The 20,502-nt window shown below is 40.9% G+C and overlaps 1 protein-coding gene across 4 annotated transcripts in view; it reads left to right on the top strand.

Annotated features, from left to right (window-relative positions):
• Positions 1-20,502, top strand: part of DTNA (dystrobrevin alpha) — a 243,459-nt gene that overhangs the window by 29,624 nt on the left and 193,333 nt on the right. The window contains exons 1-2 of one of the 4 annotated variants that reach the window (XM_044424044.1): positions 16,302-16,419; positions 16,731-16,797. The exons of 1 other annotated variant lie outside the window; for it this stretch is intronic. In XM_044424044.1, coding sequence (XP_044279979.1) covers positions 16,781-16,797 — 17 coding nt within the window. In that variant the 5' untranslated portion in view covers positions 16,302-16,419; positions 16,731-16,780. Of the gene's footprint in view, positions 1-16,288; positions 16,420-16,583; positions 16,798-20,502 lie in introns of those variants that run through there. 2 more of the 4 variants (XM_044424045.1, XM_044424043.1) reach the window with 2 other exon arrangements.

The following is a 20,502-nucleotide window of genomic DNA, read 5'->3' as shown; positions in this document are numbered from 1 at the left end:
AACAATATAAAATAAATAACAATATAAAAGAAGTCACCCTGGCCAGATAAATAAGCAAATACTGTTAACAATTAAAATGACGCTTAAATAAAAAGGTCTTTGCCTGGCACCGAAAAACAAATAACGACGGTGCCAGGCGAACCTCTCTGGGGAGCGCATTCCATAGATTGGGTGCCACTGCAGAGAAAGCCCTCCTCTGAGTACCTACCCTCCTAATTTCTTTCACGGAGGGTTCCCGGAGAAGGGCCTCTCCCACAGATCTCAAGGGGCGGCCAGGCATATATGGATGTAAGTGCTCCTTCAGGTAACCAGGACCCAAGCCGTTTAGGGCTTTATAGGTTATCACCAACACCTTGAATTGGGCCCGGACTTCAATGGGAAGCCAGTGAAGCTGACAGAGGACTGGAGTTATGTGAACAAAACGTCCAGTCCCCGTCAGCAGCCTGGCAGCTCTATTTTGAACCAATTGAAGTATCCGGACCGTCTTCAAGGGTAGCCCCACATAAAGCGCGTTACAGAAGTCCAGACAGGAAGTCACCAGCACATGTTTCACTGTCGCCAAGCAGTCGTACTCCAGGTAGGTGCGCAGCTGATGAATCAGCCGAAGCTGAAGGAAAGCGCTCCTTGCCACCGCTGTCACCTGAGCTTCCAATGAAAGCTCCGGGTCGAGGAGCACTCCCAAGCTGCGGACCTTGTCCCTAAGAGGGAGTGCAACCCCATTCAGGACTAGGTTAAATCCACCCTCTCCGAAGCCCGATTCGCCAACCAACAGGACCTCCGTCTTGTCTGGATTGAGCTTCAGTTTATTGGCCCTCATCCAGCCCATTACCTCGGCCCATTATGTTGTGTGGCCACCAGCCTCCCTTCCCTATCTAATATCACTAGATCTCTCAGTACTTCCTGACATCAAACCTGGAGCCTGGTTCCATCAGCTTTACCCTGTTGGAATGCATCCTGCCCTCCACTTCAGGGAAGAACAGGTCATGGCCCTCCTCCACATGATATCCCCTCACATACCTATAAGTTGCTAAAAAATCCCCTCAGAGTCTTCTCCAAGCTGAAAAGACCCTGTTCCCTCAATCTCTTCTCATATGTCATCCTTCCCAACTGAGCTACCATTCTTGTGACCCTGCACTGAACTGATTCTAACCTAGCTATGCCTCCTATAATGTGGAGCCCAAAACTCCAGTTGTTGGCTCACCAGAGTTGTGTCAATTGGTATCAACACCTTCCAGTGCCTCTGGAAACCATGCTTCCAGCTATACGTCCAAGGGCAGCATTTGCCTTCTTAACCACCACATCACACTGTTGGCTCATTTTCAGCATGCAGTGAACTGGTATCCCAAGATCCTTTTCAAAAATGTTGCTCTCCAACCACTTGTCTCCCATCCTGTACCTGTGAGAACTATTCCTGTGTCCCAAGTGCAAGACCTTGCACTTATCCACATTGAATGCCCTCCTGTTGCCCCCTGCCCACTTCCACAGCCTGTCCAGATCCTTCTGGATCTGGATCACCTGCTCCACAGTTGTGGCCACCACTCCCACTTTGATATCATCCACAAATTTAGTCAGCAGACTGCTTACCCCTAGATAACTGAAGGCTTTGTTTGTTAGAAAAATATTTTTATTTCTAGAAGAAGGTATTTGTGGCATTTTTTTTTTTTCTTTTCTCAAAGTGCAAAATAACTTGGCCAACATTGAGTTATATGAACTTTGAGTCCAAACTTTGGGCCAGGCTTACACATAAAGGAGAATGCGAGTTCATACCATCAACAGCCTGTCATACCTTTGAGTCTCGTTTCAGATCAAGGAAGTGTCTCAATGGCCCTGTGCTAGTCAAACACTAAATTGCTCCAATGCTGATCCTTCTTTTCACAGTTAGTCCTGATTTGTTAGAGAAGGGAATTATTCAACAAATTGCTTTTTGGGAATTCCCAGACTCTTCCCATGATGTTGGGAAGTGCGTCTCTCACTCATTACAGGATGCTCCGATAGGTTTGTCTGATTTTGAGGAAGAAGTAGACAGGCAAGGGGGTGAGGGAGAGTTGTTGGATTCAAGGTTATCTAGTGAACTTTCTCAGGCAGAGTATGAAAATCTGTTTACCTTGGAAAAGAAAGAAGGTTTTTCAGGGTGAAGGAGAAAACAAGAATTCCTTGACCCAGTCTGTCACCAGCAGGAGAAACAAGCTGCTGAATTACAAGGACTCAGTCATTCTTGCTATCTCTGTTTTCTTCACTATCTAGCTTTCACAACCATACAGAGCAATCAGAAATACAGTAGCCATACAATACAAATCTATTATTTAGGTGAATGTCAGAGATGTTATTTAAGCTGGCACTGTGTTTCAATTAGTGATCTTTTTTTAGCTTGACCCTGCTTTTTGATATTCATGCTAACTATCACAATCTGTTCCTGGTCTTGCTTTGGCAGCAAGAATGCAGCTTCTCTGTCTTTTGCTACCAATTGCACAGTCTACTTGATTTCTGTATTGGTCACCTGGTTAATTGATGGAAGCATGTATACACAATTAAAAGATCATTGGCTTCTCAAAATTCTAAGAGTCATTCTCTTGCTTCATTTCTTACAGTCAAGATCTAGGCAGCTCCAGGGCCCCTGAAGCACCAGAATAACAACCTGGCACCAGAATTAAAACACTGGTAGCTGCAGAATTAGTCCCAGACTCTGCTGCAGCTGCCAGAGTGTTCATGAGCACCTCCTGGGAGGCCTGGGGGAAGGGCTATATAAGCACAGGCTTTTTTCTAAAGATGTTTTCTCAGCAGGTCTCTTGAGTGTTATAACCTGGTCCTATATTCTGTTGAGCCATCACCTGGTCCTGTCCTGTCCTGTCCTGTTCTTGGCCTGGCTTGCTTGCTTGCTGCACCGTATTGTTCCTGCCTGGGTAGCCTCTCACAAGGTTCCTACTTCCTTATTCTAATGTCACACTGGTTCTTGACTTATACTTGTAACTATGGTCCTGTCTTTGTGATTACACTTTGCACTCCTGCTTCCTGACCTTAGCCTACCCTGTGACTATGACTCAGACTTGTTATAGGGCTTTCAGTTGGACTCTGGACTTTTGTGTTGCCCTAGATCTTGTTGCCTGAGCCCCAGTGTGTCTGGCTAATTTTGTCTCTTTATGCCCCAGGCCCTGCCAATTACCTCAGGCCAAATTTTCCAACAACATTTTATTCTGCTTTGTTTCCTACTTTTGTAGTTCCCTAGGATTATCAGCATGTCTTGTCTTTGTGTGTTACAAATTTTCTCTTGAACACCTGCATAAAAGCTTTCAATTTCTTCTTCAGCATCTGTTGTTGGACTATGGATAATAGTTATGTTGATAGGTTTTCTGCAAATTCTGATTGATAGCATTTGGCCAGATTTTGCTTTATAGCCTCTTACTGCCTGTGCTACATCTAGCCTTAGTGTTAAAGTCACTGTATTTCTTTCAAGTTTAATTTCTGGAGTAAAGCTTCTTGTGTTTGTCTGACTGCAAATGTCCCCTTCCAATTCCCTTGAGTTTGCTCACATCAAGTACAGTGGTACCTTGGCCCACAAACTTAATTCATTCCAGGACTCTGGTTGTGAGCCAAATTGGTTGTGAGCCTATTTATTTATTTATTTATTTAAAACTTTTATATGCTGACCCCACATGCCTTGGCATCTCGGTATGGCTTACAACATAGAATTAAAACAAAACAGTAACAAATAGAGTAAAATTATATGAAAACAAAAAAACAAAATGACTTAACGATAAAATTAATTTTTAAAATAGCCATTAAATAAAAAGGTTTTAACCTGGCGCCAAAAAGAACATAAACTCAGCGCCAGGTGCACTTCTCTAGGGAGCGCATTCCATAACCTGGGTGCCACCACAGGGAAAACCCTGCTCTGGGTAGTTGTTCTTTTTATCTCCTTTAAAGAGGGCTCCCGGAGCAAAGCCTCCCCCACAGATCTTAGGGGGTGTGAGGGCATGTAAGGGAAGAGGCGCTCCTTCAGGTATCCTGGTCCCAAGCCATTCAGGGCTTTATAAATTAAAACCAGCACCCCGAATTGGACCTGGACTTCAACTGGGAGCCAGTGGAGCTGATAGAGGACTGGCGTTATGTGAGAGTAATTTCCCCATAAGGGTCAATGTAAATAAGGTTAATCCATTCTGTAACTATTTTTTTTACTCACAAAAATTTGAAGCAAAGTGGCAAAGAACAACAACAATTGTGGCCATTTCCCCCTCCCCCCCCAGCAATCATGCAGGGGGGTGGGGGGAGATGGGTGCAATCATGAGTACGCTGGGTGAGGAGACTGGCGTGATCACAGGCGTGCTGGGGGGGAGTGTGCCCGTGCAGGGAAGGCAGGCGCGCTCACGATTGTCACCCGATGCAGAGTTCATCACCTGCAGCAAAATTTTTATGAATTTTCTGTTTGCAACCCAATTTGGTCGTGAACTGAGGTGTTCGTGAGCTGAGGTACCATTGTACTGGGATGTTTAATTGTTCTACTTCCTACTTTATGGCTTCCAGTTTGCCTTGATTCATACTTCCATATTTCAGTGGCATGTGTTTTGCAGCATCAGATTTTCCTTTTGCCTGGTGCATGCCAGCCACCAGACTTTCTTTTTATTTATTTTGTTTATTTATTGTTCAATTTATATCCTGCCTTTTTCCTACAAAGGGCTCAAGGCAGCTTACATCTCCTCCTCCGTCTTATCCCCACAACAACAACCCTGTGAGGTAGGTTGGGCTGAGAGTTTATGACTGGCCCAGAGTCACCCAGTTGGCTCCATGGCCAAGCGGGGACTAGAACCCAGATCATCTGAGTCCCAGTCCCATGCTCTTAACCACTACACCACACTGGCTCTCTTTTGTGTTTGGTCACGTTGCATTATTAGCAACAGTGCTAATCATACTTGTCTTTTGCTCTTCACCAGTACATTGCAATGTGAGGACCTCATTTTCTGGCACTATCTTTTGTTTCATTTTGGATCATACAGTTTTTGAGGTGACCAGAAGTCATTCACCCTTGCCTTCTTCTGTGCAGCAATAATAAGAGTTAGTTTGAACATTATTGCTATTTTTTTTTTTTTTTTTGCAAAAGATCTGTTGTGTTGCCTTCAATTACTGCTGCTGCCCATTGGCTTCCCTTCAGGAGTTTCCCTACCTGCATTACCATTAGAGAGATCCATTTTCATCTGCTGATGGGACCATTACTCCTGAAGAGGATGGGTGCATCTTAATGTGGTATCTCTGCTTTGACTTTCTGCCTTAGCTGACTTTGCTAAGATACCTACCCAGTTGGGAAGTCTGGCCTCATGGAGTCATTGCTCTTAGCTTCTCTGATTCTCTCAAACCCCTTCACCACATTAAGGAGTGCATACATCCCACCATTTTTCCTTTTAAGGAACTCATGGCAGGTTACATAATTATCTTCCCCATCTCAATTTTATCCTCATAACAGCCCTTGAGGTAGGTTGGGCTAACAGTTTGTGGCTGGCCCAAAGTCCTCCAGTTAGTGCCATGGCTGAGAGGGGACTAAAACCGAAATCTCCTAAGCCAATACTCTTAATCATTATACCAGGATGCAACTAAGGTGGTGACACAGGGATTCTGTGTGTGTGTGTGTGTGTGTGTGTGAGAGAGAGAGAGAGAGAGAGAGACAGACAGACAGACAGACAGACAGACAGAGCGCGCACTATCGTTATCAACTAAAGAAAATTCAGCTCTGAAGCTTCTACTTCTGTTACTTAAGTTAAATTTGGCCTTTAGCTAACACCCAAGGGCTGACTAGCTAATGTTTATACATTTAAGTAGATAAAGTTCTGGGCATTTTGCCATGTTTTACTTGATTTCAGTTCTTTCCCCCTTTCTCCTCTTTTCCATCAGTTCCCTTTATAGCTCAATACACTTTCATATCTTATATACAATTAATGTAAGTTAGATGTGCTTGATATCCTTACAGAGCAATCCTATGGCCCCTAGAAAGCATCTACAGAGCCATAGGAGTCTTTAGATTCATAGCTTCATAATAAAAGAGTTCCAACTTCTGATTTTCCCTTCCCTCTGCATATCCATTTGCATGGAAAGAACCACACTGTCTGTTTCCTTGAAGACATAAAAAGGAGGGATAAAGGGGGTTTTCTGGGGGCAAGGAGGTGAAGAGACAGGGGCACAGGATACAAAGCATTCTGCTGGAGTTCCAGCCTCCTTTTCTTTTCATATGTAACAGCATTGCTAGATGGATGAAATTGACCATCCAGCTGACTTAAAGGATGAGAATTTACAGGATGATTTACAGAGGATATTGCCTCTATGTTCCTTCTGCTCTGCACAGGATGCCTGTAATCCTCTTTGTTTTGACATTTACAGACATCCCCTAAGATTGAGCCATTAACAAAGCTTTACAAGCAGATTGCCATACCTTATAAATACCCACAGTATATATCTCTCATAAATTGATAATTTTTGAAATTTTTGACTATTATGTGTAGTAGAACATTAGAGCAGGAAACATGAGGAAATAGAAAGACACCTGTTGATCCTCTCTGGCAGTTTCTCCTAGTTCCTTTGCATGTTAAGGACATTATGAGATCAATTACAAATGTGAATACTGGGATTACCTGGTCTGTATGGGTTTCCAAGTGAATAGTGTAAATGTTTTCCAGCCTATTCATTCCAAAACGAATTCGTCTTTATAATTCAGTATTTCTGAATTAGACTTCCTTTCTTCGTTGTTAAATGGTGTATATATTATAGTACTTCCTAAGCTGGGGAGTGATCACACTTAATGCATTCACTATCAATTTTGTTAATTAGCTATTAAAATATTAACTGCAATTCTGGATGATTGCAACTTGTTGGCCTAACAATGGTTTAAGCAGATGAGATGGGGTTAAACCATGGGTCCTCAAACTACAGCCCATGGGCCGGATCCAGCCCACCATGCCCATTTATCCGGCCCACCTCAGAGGTTTTGGACTTGCCTCGCTGCACCCATGGGCGCCGCCACCTTGCCGCCATCTGAATTGTTCCTTCAAATGAATAGCCTTAGATTTTCAGCACAGTACAAGGAATAGGGTCCTTCCCATCTAAAGCTGAGGGCAAATACAGATTTAAAAGTGTTGTGAATGTGTTTTTGTGGCAGACTTGGACAAATCAGTTGATTTTCCCCTTGGATCAAGTAGTGGGTGCTGATGAGGAGTTCACATTTTCATTATTGTGTGCCTGCTATGACTAAATGGCAGTACTTGCAGTAGCAACATTCAACTCTAGGTTTGACCTTGGGTTTTTTATTTGTTTGAGGGGAGGGGTTTACAGCTTCAGTGTCTTCACTATTCATATCACTTATCGAAGCTGAATAGCTATATTAACCCACATCCTTCTTTATACAAGCTATTATCAGTGAATAAATCATACACAGTCTCTTTAAACTAGAATGAGAAACTATCTGATGCCGCAACAGCTTTTTATCCAGGTTTAGTTTAAGTCAGCTAATTGCTAGAGGTACAACATTCCTAACACTTTTTGAAAATCACTTGTTCTGGCAGTGCTCAATAGCTGTTTCTTTGAAGAAGGAGGTTACTAGGTGTCCCCTCAAATTATCTTATCTGGAAACATGGTCAATGGCACCCTTATAGCAGCTAAAAAAATCCTGATATTGCAATGTCAGAAGGATAAATGCTCACCTCATGCAATAGAATAGTGTGAGAACCTAATTATGCTTTCCACATTTGAACAGGTGGAATATCAGTGCCATGTGTGAATGGCTACATATATGAATAATTAGTCTACATTTGTTGAAGTGTATATATAAATTTTTTAGAAAGCTATACACATCTGCACTCACACTGCATATACATGCACTGAAAGCCATTGAATCTACATAGTTGCATTGTTTTTGTTGAAAATTTATAATTAAAAATTCATTCAGAAGTTAACAGGTGAATGTACCTCCCCTGTACATTAGAAAAAGTACTAGGCCTGAAAAACTCTAGTAGAAGTGCCTTATTCATGATGTTCTTCCTTGTTACCAAGTTGTCTCTGACTTACGCAACCCTAAGAATGAATGCTCACCAACATGTTGTATATTTGACAGCCCTGCCAAGCTCTTGGAAACTCAAGGCTGTGGCTTCCTTTATGGAATTGATACATCATATAGTTGGTCTTTTTTCTTCTGCGTTCAACTTTCCCAAGCATTATTGTCTAATCCAGTAAGTCTTGCCTTCTCATGATGTGCCTGAAGTACAATGGCTTCAATTTCATCTTTTTTTTCTAGGGCAAGTTCTGACTTAATATGATCTAGGTCATCTTACTGTCAGTCCAGGATATTTGCAAACTTCTCCTCTAGTGCCATGTTTTAAACATGTCAATTTTCTTCCTATCAACTTTCACACCCATACCTGGTGATTGGGAATACAATAGTGTGGATGCTCTTAGCCTTGGTCTCCAGTGAAATATCCTCAGATGTGCTTATCTTTTCTAATTCCTTCATAGCTGCTCTTCAAGTCTCAGTCTTCTTCTAAATTATTGACTCTCTGAATTGGTGATTGAGCCAAGGTATGAAAAACCTTGCACAGTATCAATTTCCTCATTGTTGACATAAAGTTGTGTAGTTCTTCTGTAGTTATGATTTTTGTTTTCTCAATATTTAGCTGCAGTCCTGGTTTTGCGCTTGCTTCTTGTACTTACATCAGGAGTTATTTCAATTTGTTGAGGCTTTCTGCTGGTAATATGGTATGATCTGCATATCTTAAATTATGGATGTGCCTCCAATCAATTTGATTCTAATTCAGCTTCCCTTATGTTCTATGTTCATATTGAACAGCTAGGGAGATAAAATAAATTTTGCAACCTGTATTATCAACTTGCGATAGTTGTTAGTTTTTGTCTTTTAACTCATGAAAATTTTATTTCCAAATTCAGTCTGAATTTTGTAATTATTGAAAGCAACAAAGATTGATGCTTAAAGGCCCTTGTGCCATTGTTATTAGTAGTATCATTAGTATTACTAGTAGTCGTGAAATTATACTTAATGCTATACAGTACAACTGAAACCAACAGAAGGCTTCCAATGTATCAAGACAGCAAACAAAAGGAAATGAGAAAAGAAAGAAATGGAAGGTCTTTTCACCACCTTGTTGAGGCCTTAATAATTGCATATCACTGCAAGTCCTTCCAGGGAATGGAATGCAAATAAACTGTGGCAGTCTCTAAATTACAAGTTTAGTGTTTATGAGACTTGTAAGGAAAGTAGCAGTGGAGATACTTTTTATCAAACATTATCACACACAGTCACTTAAGAGAAATACAAAGTTTATACATTTGCAGAAATGAGAATTGACATGGAAGGGAATGGTTACTAGCTCAGAAAAGAAGCATTCCTTTTCTTTCTAACATATAAATCTTTAAATTGTTAGTTTCTCTGTAAGCCTTGTTAGGAGAAGCAGTTCTTGCCAGAGGAACTGGAGCCTCTCTTAGGAAGCAGGATTAGCAACAAATTGGTGACATTTATTAATTATAAAGTATGGGCTCTCTCCATTATGGATTTAGTTGCAAAATATTGAGCTGTTTTCCTTGTTATAGGAAGTACTCTGTGTATACTGGAGTACTTAATACCCAGGTCATCCATACCCTTGTCTTGGAGTTCAAAACATTTCAAAGCTTTTTTTTTTTTTTTTTTTTGAACAGTGAAGCAGCATGAAAACCTTGTTTGAGTCAAAGTGGTTCCAAACACAATTTGTTCTTGTGTGTATTTCCAGGTAATCCATGAATTGTACTAGTTTAGAGTATTAACAGCTACCGTCAACAAAGGCTTGATTTTGTAGATTTGCACAGATTGGAGCCACTGCAAAGTACATGTTTTTGCCATGTTATCCTTGTTGTGACTGTAAGTTGAGGTTTTTCAAGGCTTCAGCAAAAATGCTCAATTCAAATACTCAACATTCAGTCTTGGTGTTTTCAATCATCTATTGAAATGTATACAATAAGAAAATTCATATTTGAAGATGGATTTGATCTTTTAAAAATTAAGATTTGTCAGATGGATATTTATTACATGCAAATTGAAGGACTCATCTCAGAACTATAGTTTGTGTGGTCAACATGCCTCTTGCTTGATCCCAACCATTTTTGTTCATGGTAAATTCCACAATATTTAGCAGGGCTTGCTCCTACATGTATTTATTTATTTATTTGGAAAATTTATATGCCGCCCCATTCACCAAAGCCTTGGGCCGGCTCACAAATAAATCAATTAAAATACTATACATTAACAATATGAAACAAGTTAACAATATAAAATAAGTCACCCTGGCCAAAGAATAAAATAAATAAATAGTATTAACAGTTAAAATGACGTTTGAATAAAAAGGTCTTTGTCTGGCGCCGAAAAACAAATAACGACGGTGCCAGGCGGACCTCTCTGGGGAGCGCATTCCATAGATTGGGCGCCACCGCAGAGAAAGTCCTCCTCTAAGTACTTACCCTCCTAATTTCTTTCACGGAGGGTTCCCAGAAAAGGGCCTCTCCCGCTGATCTCGGGGTGGGCGGGCATATATGGACGTAAGCGCTCCTTCAGGTAACCAGGACCCAAGCTGTTTAGGGCTTTATCGGTCATCACCTACCCTTGAAGACGGTCCGGATACTTCAATTGGTTCAAAATAGAGCTGCCAGGCTGCTGACGGGGACTGGGCGTTATGTTCACATGACTCCAGTCCTCTGTCAGCAGCCTGGCAGCTCTATTTTGAACCAATTGAAGTATCCGGACCGTCTTCAAGGGTAGCCCCACGTAGAGCGCGTTACAGAAGTCAAGGTGGGAAGTCACCAACGCGTGTGTCACTGTTGCCAGGCAGTCGTACTCCAGGTAGGGGCACAGCTGATGGATCAGCCGAAGCTGAAAGAAAGCACTCCTCGTCACCGCTGTCACCTGAGCTTCCAGTGAAAGCTCTGGGTCGAGGAGCACTCCCAAGCTGCGAACCTTGTCCCTAAGAGGGAGTGCAACCCCATTCAGGACTAGGTTCAATTCACCCTCCCTGAAGCCCAATCCGCCAACCAACAGGACCTCCGTCTTGTCTGGATTGAGCTTCAGTTTATTGGCCCTCATCCAACCCATTACCTCGGCCAGGCACCGGTTCAGCACAGCCACTGCCTCACCTGGATTGGTGGAAAACGAGAGGTAGAGCTGGATATCATCAGTGTACTGTATTGCAGACTAACACAAAAATGTTGTTAACTCCTTGAAGGTACACATAAATGGTCAGCTAAATCCCAGAGTTTCTATTAGTTAAATTTTAAATCCCCCTTTCTTTCAAAGAACCCAAGACAATGTACATGAGCCTTCTCTCTTCACAAGAAACTTGTGAAGTAAGTCAGGCTGAGATTTTGTCCAGCTCAAAGTTGCTCCAGTGGGGACCAGAACCTGAGTATCTTCACTCCTAGCCCAGCATTCTCAATTGTTGCTCTACACTGTCTCTTAGTTGAATCTGGATGGAGTCCAGTGTTTCCTGTTACTGCTCTGCTCTTTTTCTCAAGAGACAGTTAAGTTTTGCCCAGCTTCCTGACAGGCATATTAAGCCTTCCATGACAAGCTCCAAACTTCTGCAGTTAGTGGGAGGTCCCATTACATAATACTGTACTGTAAATTGCTAAGGTATGTTTATGCATTTGTGTATGGACTTGTGAGGATTTCAGTTTTCAAAATAATGTACCTTAACCATTGCCTTTAACCAGATCTTCCATTATTTGATAGTTTTGTCAAAGTATCAGAGCATAAGTAAGTAGAAGAGAGCATAGGCAAAGTTATGGTAGTGATGTAATTAGTTTCAAAGCCTTGCTTCATGACATCATAGGAGATTATGGATTCTCCACAGAAACATAATTTTATAACATCTCTTAACTTTTATCAGCAGAGGATGATGAACCAGTTTATTTGTGGGAAACCCTAGTGCTAACTAGCCAATCCACCCTCTCGGGCAGCATCCCAGAAGAAACTAGCCATTTAGCAACCATCTGCTTAAAAGGTGCTGGTTAAGGAGCACTGCTCCTGACTTCCACTGCTGCTTCCCAGCAGTAACCAGTAAGAGTGAGAAGTTGCAATCCCTCTCCATCCATGCTGCCTTTTAATTTTTTTTTCCCATCTAGCAAGGCCTCAGTCTTTTAGACATCTGGTAGAGTTTGTGGAAGTCACAAGATTTCTTTCAGAATAATGCACTATAGATTAATACAAGGCTAATAGTGAACATGCTAAGGTTTGAAAAGTGCTGGGCCTCGTAGAGTTAGGAGGGTCAAGGGATACTTCTAAAGTGTTCATTGAAGTGCTGCTGAGGCAAGGTTGCTATGTGCAAAGTCATCAAATATCTTATGAGATACTGACTTGCTTGTCTCCAGAAGCCTCTGCCCTACATAAAATATTACTTCTGCTTTTCTGTTTTTCCAAGTGACTGTTCCTGTTCATAATGAACCTTCTGTTCTGCTTAGGAAAGATGGCAACCATTCTGGATATGTTCAGAGGAGTTTTCTCCCTACAGCTTTCCAGATTCTTAATCAAAGTTCTGATGGGTTGCATCTAACAAAATTGGTTGATGAGATTTCTTGGAATTTGAGAAGTTTTTTCCTTCCACAGATTGTAGTCATGATACTGATACTGTATTCTTTTCTATGTTTATAACAGAACAGCTAGCAAAACTTTTCTATATCTACCTTTTTGGCCTGTCTCCTTAAATATAGATTTTGAAGCTGTTTACTTGAATACTGAATTCTGTATCAGCACTGAATATGGCAATGGATCAGCAAAATGAGAATTAGATGTGTCACCTACTTTGCAGTATCAAAGGGAAAGTTCATTTGATAATGCTTTTCTGTGATCTTGTTCCATTTTGCTTTAGAATCCTACATATGTTTACTCAGAAGCAGGTCCCACTGAATTTCATTAATCTGACTCCTAGATAAGTGTGTACCAGATTGCAACCTTCTTAAGTGGTTCTAGGTTTGAGATAAAAATATAAGAGCACTACTAGATAAGCTATCTTGTCTTTCTTCCAAGAGCAGCCAACCTTCTGTTCAGCCTTCTGTTCTCACAGTGGCCAACCAGATTCCTGTAGGAAGCCCACAAGCAAGAATGCACTTCTTCTCATGTTCCTCAGAAACTTTTGAGGCATACTGCCTGTGATAATGAAGGTAATACATAGACATCTCGGGCAGTAACCAAAACTGTCTTCATGATCTCAGCCACCCGCACAACAAGGAGCTAGCAGTCCCTTGAAGTAATTTGAAAAGGGTAGGAATGCTTATTTCCAAATTGTGGCAGGTCAGCAAAGCTTGCAGAAAGAGCTCCGCCAATCTGTCCCACTCTGCGGTCACTTTAAAAAGTTTTAATCCCTCTTTAAAACCCTCCAAGTGGTTTACCATCTCTACATCTTGTAGAGACATGGAGCAAATTCCACAGGTTGGCTATGGGCTTTGTGAAAAAGCATTTCCTTTGTTTTTTCCTAATCCACAATTCAGCTTCATGAGATGTCCCATGAAGATTCTAGTGTTATGAGAAAGAAAAATGTCTTCCATCTTTTTATCCATCCCAGATAGCAGACTCATTAATTAATATTGGTTCTGGCAAGCATATCAGATTTTAGCTACCTCTTTCCTGGAACTCAGCTTGGCATCTTTCCCAATTGTTTCTGGATCAGCCTGTTTTCTAAATCCCATCTGTATCTTAAAAAAAAAAAAAAAAAAAAAAGGTAACTGTAAAACTCAAGCGATTTCACTGAGTTACTTGCCCAAAGGCAAATTACTGTGAGATTTTGAAGAAAATAGCTTAGTTAACTTTAAGAAGGTTCTGACAAATTCATGGTGGATTGATCTGCCAATAGCAATTACCTACTGTAGCTAAACATTAGTCCTACAATGTAGCTAGTATACTAGGTTTATTTAAGTAAATAAGGACACAATCCTATGCCTATTTAGACAGAAAAAAGCCCTACAGCCCCTAGCATTTCTTAGTCAGCATGCATTTTTCTGTCTAAACATGTATAGGATTACATTGTAAATATTCTTAAATATACAAATACTTAGGAAAAACTGCAAGTGCCACTTTATAGGAACTTCCCCCTCTTATACAGAGGGGAAAAGCTGCTTCTGAGATGGTGCTTGCTGTGTCTCATGCACACATCAAATAAAAACAAAACATGTGTTTGAAGAAAGCTACTGAACTAAAATCTGCATATATTATCATGTGATCGTACATCCAACCCATTCCTGGTGTCTTGCTCACTTGCCCCTGCTTGCCCCATTTGCATGCACAAACTGCAGCCTAACTGCCAGCTACCAACTGATTAGTTGATTGACACTGATACCATTAATCAACAAGATTTTCTTTACAATTGAATGGTAACGCTACTAAAGTGGGAGCAATATCTTTTTGATTTAGGGATTTGTGATTCTGGAAAATGCATTTTGTTTGAGCCCAGTGGTCCTCCACAGCATTTCTGATCAAGTGATCCAAAACAGACACTCTGACTTTTTTTAGATTCTGGAAATGTATACTCAGTGTGAACTGAAATCAGTGTATTTGCAGCACCATATTATTATTATTAAGAATATTTTATACTGTTCATCAGCCTATCAGTTTTCCAAAACAATTTACAATGAATTAAAACTACAAAGCCCCATAATCCTGATCAAAAGCTTGCATGTAAGCAAAACACAACATTTAAAATGTTATTTCTTCATCAAATATAAAACTGAGGAGGAATTGGCACAGAGCCCTGCTGCTAGTGAGCTCCCCAGTAGCATTCAGTTGGACAGTGTTGGAAGCAGAACACTGAGCCAATGCTGTCACAGCAGCACCTTGGAACACACATCCAAGGTTCCAGTAGGGTTGCCATAGACAGTATCCAACTGGGCACTAGCATTAATGTGAATTACATTGTATTAGTGTAAGGGACCTCAAGCACAGCATCATTAGCATTAACTGGTCCCACTAGTTTTCTGAGGAAACCCATTGTTCCAGCTTACGCTACTGGCATTATGCTAGGGGTCCCTTACGGTAGTGCAATGTCATTTCTGTTAGCTGTCCTGTCCAATGTCATGCTGCCCTACTTATTCCCCTTACTACAGAAAAGTTATTTGATGGCATGCTTTATTTGGAGGGCTATACAGCTTAAAAGTTAAGACTGTGCTCTCACTGTTTACCATTCTTGAAGTTGCCTTTCAGGTGTTGGCAGACTTGACAGCAGCCTAATTCACTCAAGGTGCAATTGTATCAATTACACCTTCCATGATATGAAGCCCCCAAACTCTAATTCTTCTGCTCAGTCAGGGTAGGGCAGTCTTCACCTCTCTGTCCTTTTGCCCTGCATATTTCACTAGATGGCCTTCTTGGCTTGTTTAGGAATGGTGCTTTGGAGAGGAAGGAAAAGAGGCTGATGGAGGCTCAAGATAACTCCTATCCTGGCCTCTCATCTGCTGTTCTCGGTAGCCCTCCTTCCCACTCAAACACTTCCCCTTCCCCCTCTGTGAGGTAGAGTTCCAGACTTCAGAGGGTAGCTGGCACAATTCTCTGACTGTGAGGGGGGACCTCTGATTTGCCCTTTCAAGGTTGTCTCCAACCTCCTAGAAGGGAATCCTACAAACACTCAGACAATGTCAAGGGGCCATAGAATTGCTCCCTTAAATGGAAACATCTAAATTTTCAGCTCTACATATAAATTAACACATGGCAATTTTTGAGCAAATCCATGTCCTCTTTTGGCCATGTATCGTTGGCTACCCTAGTTCCCACTCAACAGAATGTGTGTGTGTGGGGGGGGGTGGCGGGGGCAAATGTAGCAGGGCTGGCTGATTGTAGTTTGAAGTAAGTGTAGCAGCACATGTTACCCTTGAAATAGAAGGGCTCACAGAAGACAATTAGATTCAGTCTAAAATGAGCTAACTGCTGTACTGTTCTGAACAAGCTGTACCTCAGTCTGATTGTTAATTTATTAAGACTGCAATCCTAAACACTTTCTTGGAATGACGTTTCCTTGATCTATGACATTTACTTATAGATAACCATGCTTATTTATTTAGGTATTTAAATCTCCCCTTTCAAGGTCTGGATATAAATATTTATCTTGCCAGTTTGATTATTCAGTCATGAAGTTCAGAGGATATTCTTTTCATTCAGATCTAGGAATGTACATGTGCTCTGTGAGGTAAACCTACAGAATTATGCATTTCTTAAAGGCAGAATAGCTGCTCAGCTCTGTTGCTTGGAGGCTCTGAGGAATGTCACTCACAGAACATTCCTTTGCTGGGCAGCCAAGTTTGGAAGCTAGTTTATTCCTGGCTGCAAAACCATGAAGATCTCTGAATAGGAAACATGGCAAGAGAACTCCAGTTTCTGTGCCCACAAAGGAGGGACTGGTGAAAGCTTCTCCTTTCATCTTGCAGACACAGGTAAAGAGGAGGAAAAAAGCTACTCTGTGGGCTCTCCAAAGGAGGCAAATGCAGGGATAGTGGTGGAGTAGCAAAGGGTGGGGGAGAGGGAGAGAAAGGGAGTGTATCTGAGGGCTTGTGATTGGTAAGCTTTGCAAATGCATCTGCCAGCAGGACTTCAGTGGAATGTGAAACCAAATCATTTACAAGTTAAAGATAGACACACAGAGTACACAGCATCTCAGGCAGTGGTTTAAATTCAATCTTGCACAGTTTTCTGGTTTGAGAGCCTTCCTCTTGCCTTCTCTGGCACTTAGTTCTTGTTTCTTCAGACAAGAAACGAGCTCTTAGTGTACCGGAATTATTGTGGGGTGAGAAGATCATGGTGCAGGCTGCCGGGTAAGTAACAAGCTTTATTTGAACTCCTAGTTGCTTTTACCGTACATGCTCAGTTTTCTTTGATCTAAGCCGCACATGGAGGCGTGCTTATGCTCTTTTTTTGCCCTTTGAGTGGCTTGGAATGCATGGCTCAGTTAGCTGGCATTATACAACTTTACTTATCATAGCATGTTTAAGATGCCTTTTTCTTTCATGAACCTGATACCACAGTTTAAAAGAGGTGTTTCATTCCCGACAGGTTTATTCTTCCCTGACAATACGCTTGATCTATTTCATTTGTAGAGTTCAAAGCAATCCTACAGTGACAAAGTTGAAAGCAAGTTGTCCTGTTTAAAAAATTGTTTAAATGGCAGGTCATCATAGCGCTTCTCATGATTTTGTTCTGTTCTTCATTCTGTTTCTCAGTTGCTCTGCAATATGCAATTTGGGAACACAGCAGAATTTATTGCTAAGAAACATGGCTTCTTTTTTCCAATTAGTTTTCTTACTGGGCAGTGTGTGCCTTTTAGTATAAACTGTTTTATTCTGTATGGTGAACATTTATGTTGTATAAAAATGCACAGTAATATTTGTCTAAAATGAGATTGTTAAAACATAAGAGATACAGATTGTACTTGATATTCTGATTGGCTAAAAATAGGCAAGTGGACATTTGTCAGATGTGTCTGCCTAGTTTCAGAAAAATGTTCTGATCCTCATTTGAACCGTAATCGTATGCTCAGTTACTCATATGTCATGCCAGACACAGTAGGATTACTGCATAAAACGAATGGCAGAAATATATTCTCTGCTCTAGGAAAGGGACTTTTATGGAAGTATTAAAAAAAAAGTCTTGGTAATGTCAATGAATAAGAAGGCCCTGGGGATACTTGCTTCCTTGCCAAACAAGGGAAGTGTATTGTATAGTTGCTTTATTAGCATTTGCAAAATTTCAGGCTTGTATGTAGTAGCTTGCAGCTTGCAAATTTTACTATGGTGTAAAAATATTTCTTGCTCTCCACTTATACTGTTGACATTCTGAGTACCTATAAAAAAGCTTCTTATAGTATAGTGGGGACCAAGTTTTTTATGGAGATATAAAATTCTGGTTCTCCTAGTTTATATTTTGGAGAGTTAATGCCACAAGGGAAACTTTAGCTTGGCAATATGAAGAGCAACACTTGGCTGCACTTGAAACCCATTTCCTTCATTTGACCAAAAAAAAAAAAATACTGCACCTGACAATTTGTCCCTTTTGGCTTGCTAAGTGAATGTTACATTGCTCTAGATAATTTTTTACGAGGGCAGAGAATATTGAAAGCAAGATAGGATGCATGAAATCTTTGTTGTTCCCTACCCCATAAAATGAAGTAGAAATAATTTATAATATTTTTAAATGGGGAAGAATATGATAATTAATTGAATTCTCAATTCCTTAGGCCTGTATTATTGTGAAAATTAGTACTTTGTGAAGTTCCCATAGTGCTCTATGCTGAAATTCTAGTGGCAGCATCTGTTTACAAAGCTAGTATCCAAATATTTATAAGCATAGTATGATAGCTTTAGAGGTCCCAAACTAGGTTCCAAGGACTGGACAGTTTTAGCAAACATGTAAGGCTTGGGTGCCATATTACTCTACTAATGAAAGAATTTCACATTTGGATTTTGTTCAAAGATGCAAAATATTCTCAATGGCTGTGAAGGAGGGTAAGAAATGTTCTGATAAGTATTGGTCAAAAGGCAATACATTAGCAGAAACTTAGTAGTTAGGGGCTGTAAACTTTCTTAGATGACTGATTGTATGCTCCTGCCTGTTTCTGTACTATGTTAAATATTAGAGTAAATATACCTACTTTTCTTAGCTTATAAACCCAGAAGAATAACACTAAATTATATAAACTGCATTTAGACCTATTGTTGGAAAACAGTAGGCAACATCCAGATACTTGATTACCAGGACAATGTTGTCCTTTCCCTTAAGAAAAACCCTTAGGATAAATCTTCTGTACTGAACACACATGGTGCTGAAATTGTTTGACAACAACATGTATATGAGCAGTTCATGCAACTATACTTTGTTGCTTCTTCAGCCTCACCTCTCATGAAATGCAAACACCTTCCAATGGCACACTAAATATTAGTATGTGCTGATGTTTTGTTTTTGTTGTTTAGTTCTGTGGCATTCTTCTCTTTGCTTCACAGATGGACTAGGTGGGTTGTTTTCAAAATATATTCTAGAAAATCCACAGGTTGTTTCCAACCCTGACTATTCACCAACAAAATAAAATATGCACTGATAGAACAGTTCACTTCCTCCTCCTGAAGATCTGATGCATGCTATAGATTTCTTCTGGGGGCTTGGGTGACCCTCCAGAGCAGAACTATGAGAACTGTTGATCTGGGAGAACCACAAGGGGACTGTAGAGCAAGGAACTCAAGAGATCTATCACATGAGTAGAAGAGAGCATGCATGACATTGGATTTAAGCCATAGTATTTTGAAAGCTTACCAGAGTATCCTCAGTGTGACGATCACTAATGGCCTACAGTCCTTCCAAGAAGACAAATTACTGGCATACATAGGATTTGTTCTAGAGTGTGCTTTCCATTCATGCTAGGTGGCAACTGAGGTCCAGCTGACCTGGCCAGCATATCCCATGGAGTTTATTTATTTATTTATTATTTATTAAAACATTTTTATGCCGCCCCATTCGCCGAAGCCTCGGGGCGGCTTACAACATCGATAAAACAATAAGTTAAAATCCATAACTTATGAATGATGGGAATGTATCTTTGTTTGAATGATGGGATGTATCTTTGCATGCTGTGCAATGTGGAAGGGTTTCTCCAAAGACAAATTGAAACATAATTAATTCCTTGAAGACAGAAGGTTTGAAAAGCATGGGACTACAGAATCTATACTACTGTGGCTGTCGATAATATCTGTCATTGTAAGTGAACTGAGGCTGAGAAACAGCTTGTTAGCTGCAAGAAGAGTTAATCATTCCTTTTAATGTGTGCACTGTGTGTGTATTGTTCATGTCCTGGACTTCAGTTTGTACTTAATAGGACAGACTATGTCCACTTGCTTCTTATAGGAAGCATCTTTATACCAGGACAGATTATTCTGTTTCACTCAACATTGCCTATTCTGAGAGTCAAAAAGTCATTACTTCAAAGATTATGGTGTTTTGATTATATTAATATCCACTTTCCCCCCCTCTTGCAAGAAACCCAAGGCAGCTTACACAATCCTCCACCATTTTTTGTGAGGTTGCTTAGGCTGACAGTCAGTGACTGTTGCAAAGTCATGCAATGAACTTCATGGCTGAGTAGGGACAAGAACCCAGATCTCCTGAGTCCCAGTCCAGCACTGTAGCCACTACATGGTAGCAATAAGCTGTGTTTTTTGTTCTTTTTCATTCTAGTGTGAGCCCAGAGGCCCCAGCCATGCTAGATCCTAGCATGGGCTGTTAAGGAGGTTTTAACATTGTCCACCCATCCTGTGGTCCCAGTGCAGAGCCAGGCGCCTGCACCTGGAATTTGTAGTCCAAGAACAATTCCATTAAAGTCCTATCCCTATGCATATTTTTTGTTGTGTGCCATCAAGTTATCTCTGACTTAGGGCAACCCTATGAATGAGTGTCCTCCAAAGTGTTCTGACCTTGGCAGCCCAGCTCAGATCTTGTGAACTCAAGACTGTGGCTTTCTTTGCTGGAAATAATCC

This window comes from Varanus komodoensis, unplaced genomic scaffold (assembly GCF_004798865.1).
Source record: "Varanus komodoensis strain SLA01 unplaced genomic scaffold, ASM479886v1 scaffold14_1, whole genome shotgun sequence".
Classification (NCBI taxonomy): domain Eukaryota; kingdom Metazoa; phylum Chordata; class Lepidosauria; order Squamata; family Varanidae; genus Varanus; species Varanus komodoensis.
Note: the sequence above shows the minus strand (reverse complement) of the source record. Positions and strands in the feature narration are given on the sequence as shown.